General features: G+C 38.4%; 1 protein-coding gene across 1 annotated transcript in view; it reads left to right on the top strand.

Moving 5' to 3' along the window:
* The first annotated feature begins 950 nt into the window (after positions 1–950).
* The window catches only part of LOC145263588 (uncharacterized), a 54,833-nt gene continuing 49,783 nt past the window's right edge, over positions 951–6,000 (top strand). The window contains exons 1-2 of the mRNA XM_080120432.1: positions 951–3,208; positions 5,364–5,420. Of these exons, the coding sequence (XP_079976558.1) occupies positions 2,651–3,208; positions 5,364–5,420 (615 nt within the window). The 5' untranslated portion in view covers positions 951–2,650. The remainder of the gene's footprint in view (positions 3,209–5,363; positions 5,421–6,000) is intronic.

Raw genomic sequence — 6,000 nt, 5'->3', positions numbered from 1 at the left:
CTTGTGTATAAATCGATATGCATTTTAAGACCAAAAATTGTGTCATTTTAGATATTACCTGTGTATAAGTCGACTGTAGATTCTAAACAAGTTAAATGGTCCGTCTCATGGGTCTTTATTGCACTGATAATTTCCTTTTTCGTGTTTTTTGTAAGACATATTATAAATTGTTTATCGGTATACACAAGCGATAATATGTGCATTTATGCAAATGTGGTGTATTCAATTTTCATATATAGAACCAATCCACTGCACACTTACATGCAACAAATGCAAATGTTGCTAATCAGAAATTCTGATCAATGACATGCTGTAGATTCCAGGCGCAGTTAATGTTTTTACACATAATTTATGTTACATATGATAATAATGTAAACGCATACATTGCTCGAGCCATAATATACTGTAATAATGTGAACGCATGCGTAGGTATGTATTTTATTCAAAAGAAAATAGGGTAAGAATGGAGGGCCGTAACAATAATATTGTCATTTGTAGGATTTTTAATAGTAAACTTAGGGGACAATAACATATCATAAATACTATATTTCTTAACCTACTAAAAAAACGTCATAACATCACTAAATACATCATATCAAACTTAGGAATATAGCCACGTCGAGAGCAATTCAAATTATTAGTAAGCCTCCTACTGAAAAACCGTGCATGTGCTTATATGCTGACAAACGCACTACAATGGGGTTTGGAAGGAATGCAATTAATTACTAGGATTACGGGTATATACCGAGTGCACAAACAAAATGGGGTTTCTTTGCTATGATCAAGCACTGGGTTGCTCTTTAACAACATTTCCAAAAACATTACCTCATTAAGTCAACCCAATTGTTATGTCTCTCAGTTTTGTCCCTTAAACAGTTATCTCCCTTGGCCGGACATTTTTCTTATAGAGTTTCCCATGACTCGACACCGGCAGATTGACCGGTGTTTTTGCGCCCTAACTCAGTTGCATTTCTAGCTGCATGGCTCGGTTTGTTATCTCTCATTATCCTTCACTGTTTTAAGCCATCTCCGGTAAGAAACATTATTTTTCCCCTTTTAAAGACACATTTTAATACCTTAATGTTATTTTTTTTATATTATTTCAGTTTTTTACCATATATACCTTCAATAAACCTGTTTTGGGGATTTCCTGTCTTCAGAGTTTTGATTGACTTTTAGGAGGAGGTTCTCAGGGAAGATGCCAATGAGTTAATCGAGCAGTCTAGCTGCCACCATTTGAACCTTGACCGTACACCTGCTGACCCTAACACAAGAGTCAAGGACTACCTAGCTGACTAGGCAAAGCAGTTTAAAGAGTAAATTATTGGACCCCAACCACTTCGAGAATACAAATATGACCAGTATAAACTTGCCACCAATCATCTCCCTTTCAGACTGAGGAGCTCAGAGGGACCCATGCGATCACCCCTGTTATCAGCCTTCACCCACCCACCTGACATGTGGAAGGCACCAAACCATCCGACAACTGGAACTTCACTGATAAAAGGGATGCTTATCAATCCCAATATATGTCAAACCTTGTGAGGTACCTTACCCGGCGTGAATTGATTACTACTGGACTGCTACTCTTCAATGACAGACCTGAGGACTACCAAACTTGGAAACGGTCTTTCCAAAGTGCCGTGAAACAACCCAGTCTCACATGTAGTGAGGAAATAGACCTCCTTGTAAAGTGGCTCGGTAAAGAGTCAGGAGAACATGCAAGAAGATTAAGATCAGCCCACTCGAATCATCCAGAGAAGGAACTTAGGAGAATATGGGACCGACTCGAAGAATGCTACGGTGTCCCTGAGATGATAGAGGATGCGCTCTTTAAATGAGTGGACGATTTTCCAGGGCTGTCTAACAGTGATTCTGTGAGACTAAGAGAATTTGGCAATCTAGCTACTGAACTCCTGTCGGCTAAGGAAGATGGAGACCTTCCTGGACTCAATTCTCTGGATACTGCACAAGGACTCCATCACTTCAGTGCCAAATTGCCATACTCGCTTCAAGATAGATGGTTATCTGTTGGCTCCAAGTACAAAGAGCGCCACCAAGTCATGTTCCCTCCGTTCAAAGTGTTTGTGAACTTTGTCACACAGCAAGCTAGGATCAAAAATGATCCAAGTTTCAGGATTAACCCATCGGTGGACAGGGCCTCCCCCACAAGAACGCAAACACAGAACAATATCTGTGAACAAAACTGAAGTGTCTCCCACAGTTTCCAACTTTGAGAGTCGATAAAATAAGAACGAGCACATACCCATGCAATATTGACACCGCAAAAGGCCTTCCACCCATTGTTAAAATGCTGCATCTTTCAAGAGAAATTCTTGAAAGAACGTGAAACTTTCATAAGAGAAAATGGCATTTGCTTCAAATGTTGCTCATCTACAACACATACATCCAGGTTCTGCAGAGCTAACGTTAAATGCAAGGAGTGTGACAGCAAAGACCACAACACTGCTCTTCATCCAGGGCCACCTCCATGGATCGTCGTTGTGAGACCTACTACAAAGCACAGCGAGGAGGATGACTCCCCGGCAGCAGTCGGATTGGTCTCACAATGCACACAAGTTTGCGGTGACAACCTGTCGGAATTTAATACAAAAAAATTTTTTCGGAATTAATACAAAAAAAAAAAAAAATGGCCAGCAGTGGTTTACCAGTTTTTCCCAGTTTTAGCGTACATGCGGACCAAACCACAACCGCCGTTCATTGGAAAAAATGGATAGACAGGTTGGAGAATTTATTTGTCGCTATGGACATTCACGATGATAAAAAAAAGAAAGCGACACTTCTCCACTATGCAGGAGACAAAGTTTTCGATATATTCCATGACTTCACAGACCAACAAAATGGCATAGGCACAACCAACATTTTGGACGACGGCTCTGTAGTTTCATGCGAATATGAAACTACAAAAAGGTCACTAACAAATCATTTTATGCCGCAAAAGAACACGTCATACGAAATTTTCAAGTTTCAACGGGCCATACAAAACCTGGATGGAAGCTTAGACTCATACCATGCACGACTATGGACTCTAGCCTCCACGTGCGATTTTGAAGATAAAGACAGAGAGCTCCTAGCCCAAATTTTGCAGGGGTGCACATCCTCTAAAGTCAGAAGAAAGGTGCTAAGGGACAACTCTACGCTAAAAGTTTTGAACCATCCACCAATGAGTTCCAAGGAAGTAAGTCATGTAAGTAACAGTTGGTAATAAAAAGTTTTTTGCTTTTTACCTCTTTTCCACATTTCTTAAGAACCATCCACCAGTGATTACCCACGTGATCCCCCTATTCCGACGAAAGAATGTCCTGTAAGTAATTGATATTATAACCTTCTTCATACATAGTTTGTTCTTAACCTTTATCAAAAAGTGATAATTTCTTTTTCTTTACCAAATTTCATTTTTTTTTATAAATGATTCTTTATTATGTTTTCATCGTCTTTTGTTTTGTTGTTTCAGTGTGATTTTGTTACATAATGTCTCTAGTTTTGAGTTATATAAAGATTTTTAAAAAGATTAGTGCTCCATCAATAAATTGTAATATTAGATGCTCAGAACGGAGTTGTATACCTTTCCTCCATTTGAAAAATACGATGGCTGTAGTGCGTTAAAAAAGTTAATTTATTTTTAGTTGTCCTCCCTTTGAAGTGCTGACATACGTCTTATCTCCCCTTTTGAATTTCTGACATGTGTTAGCTGTCAACAATAAAATTAGTCAACATGGATCACCGTAAATGAAAAATGATCACATTTCACTCATCAGTTAAATAAGTAAATTTACGCTTGAACTCAAACCAGCTGACAAATTTTCCATTATTTTTATTCTCTTAAAGAATTAGATGAGTTTTTGATTTGTATCAGTTAAGATAAAAACGAAATGTAATAAGTCCCCAGATGTACCTCTCCATCGTACAGTATATCGATACTCTATGGCTGACTGGGATAGTTTCCATACATTTCTATCAGATTTACCTCTGCGTTCCATGTTTAAAAAGGATTTGTTCTCTATAGTATCAGACCTGACGGAATGGTTAATTGTAGGTATAGACCGTTTCATATCCTCGAAAAAATTCCAGCAAAAACCTAACAGTCAGCCGTGGTTTTCTCGAGAATATGCAGCTGCCATTGCGCACTGAAATCACTTTTTTCATTGCTTCCAACATAATAGATGTACTGAGACTAAAGCCGATTTCAGGACTTCCAGCAACCACTGTAAAAAGTAATAAAGAACATAAGAGAGTGTATGCTCAGTCCATCAAGTCCAAAGGAGCAGAGCAGCGGCTTGGTTCCTACCAGTTTTGGCAAATAGCAAACAGAATCCTGAACAGAAGCGTGTGCTCACTCCCAACTCTCATAAATGGATCTGAGGTAATCTTATCAGCATCAGACAAAGCCAAACTCTTTGCCAAGAACTTTGCAGCTAATTCATACCTTTGCGACAAATGCTACCAACCTCCAATATTTCCTCCTGTATCAGAAAACATGCTGTGTGATATACAAATATCTGTACGTGATGTTGCCAAGCTAATCAAAAACCTTGATTCCAATAAAGCAACCGGCCTTGACGGTATTCTAATTATAGTACTCAAAAGACTTCAACCAGAACTAGCGCCCATCCTTACAAAACTGTTTAAACGTTGTCTTAAGGAGAATTGCTTCCCGGTACCCTGAAAAATCTCATCAGTTTGTCCCGTATTTAAGAATTCAAGTGATCGCTCATCTCCCTCACAGTACAGGCCAATAAGTCTCCTGTGCCTCATGAGTAAGTTGCTGGAATTTGTGTTAAATAGAGAAGTAATCAACCATCTCAGAAAAAATAACCTTCTTAGTGACACGCAATATAGTTTCCATTCTGCTAGATCTACAGCAGATGTGCTTAAACTTAGGTTCGATGAGCAAATTTTCTTAGAACTGCATCGACATGAGAAAGGCAAATGAAGCTATTCAACAGATAAAACATCCAATGCCAACCGTAGACGACTTAATAGCAGACTGAAATGCGTGTACAGTTTTCAGCAAACAAGACCTTTATTTTGTTACAAGCGTCAAAGTTTTGTCGTGAATGCAGCCTCTGAACTATTTCAAGAAGCTATATCAGACCTTCTGAGAGACATCCCAGGAGTGAAAAGCCTATCAGACGACATAATAATTTATGCACGTGACCAGCCATCACATGACATCAGCTTGAGGAACACCCTGTAACGTCTAAAAAAAGTAGGACCCAAGCTGAACAAAGAAAAATGCCTTTGTTCTGTACGGAAACTGACTTTCCTCAGACACATTTTCAGTGAGAATAGAGTGTCCCCTGAAATGTTTTTTTTTTTTACCTCTTTTCCACGTATTTTAGGAACCATCGACCAGCGGGTACCAAGCTGAACTCTCATTGGAAAGTGAAGAAAATCCTGTAAGTAATTGATTATATTATCACCTTCTTTATACATAGTTTGTTCTTAACCTTTATCAACAAACAGTGATCATTTCTTTTTCTTTACCAAATTTCATTTCTTTTTTATAAATCTTTATTAGGTTTTCATCGGCTTTTGTTTTATTATTTGAGTGTGATTTTGTTACATAATGTCTCTAGTTTTGAGTTATATAAAGATTACATTTTTAAAAAGATTAGTGCTCAATCAATAAATTGTAATATTAGATGTTCAGAACGGAGTTGTATACCTTTCCTCCATTTGAAAAATACGATGGCCGTAGTGCGTTAAAAAAGTTAATTTATTTTTAGTTGTCTTCCCTTTGAAGTGCTGACATACGTCTTATCTCCCCTTTGAATTTCTGACATGTGTCAGTAAAGACAGTTGTTGTGTGGCAAAACAGTCACCATGACACCTCGAAGAATCGACCATGTGGTGGAAAAAAAAAGATGTCGGAGAGCAAACGTGTCACTATTATGGATACTCTTCTACACACCCGACTTGTCCAGCCCGAGGAAAAGAATGCAAGAATTGCCACAAGAAAAACCACTTTGCAAGAGC

Source organism: Euprymna scolopes, chromosome 39, assembly GCF_053919585.1.
Source record: "Euprymna scolopes isolate OS-2025 chromosome 39, ASM5391958v1, whole genome shotgun sequence".
In the NCBI taxonomy this organism is placed as follows: Eukaryota; Metazoa; Mollusca; class Cephalopoda; order Sepiida; family Sepiolidae; genus Euprymna; species Euprymna scolopes.
Note: the sequence above shows the minus strand (reverse complement) of the source record. Positions and strands in the feature narration are given on the sequence as shown.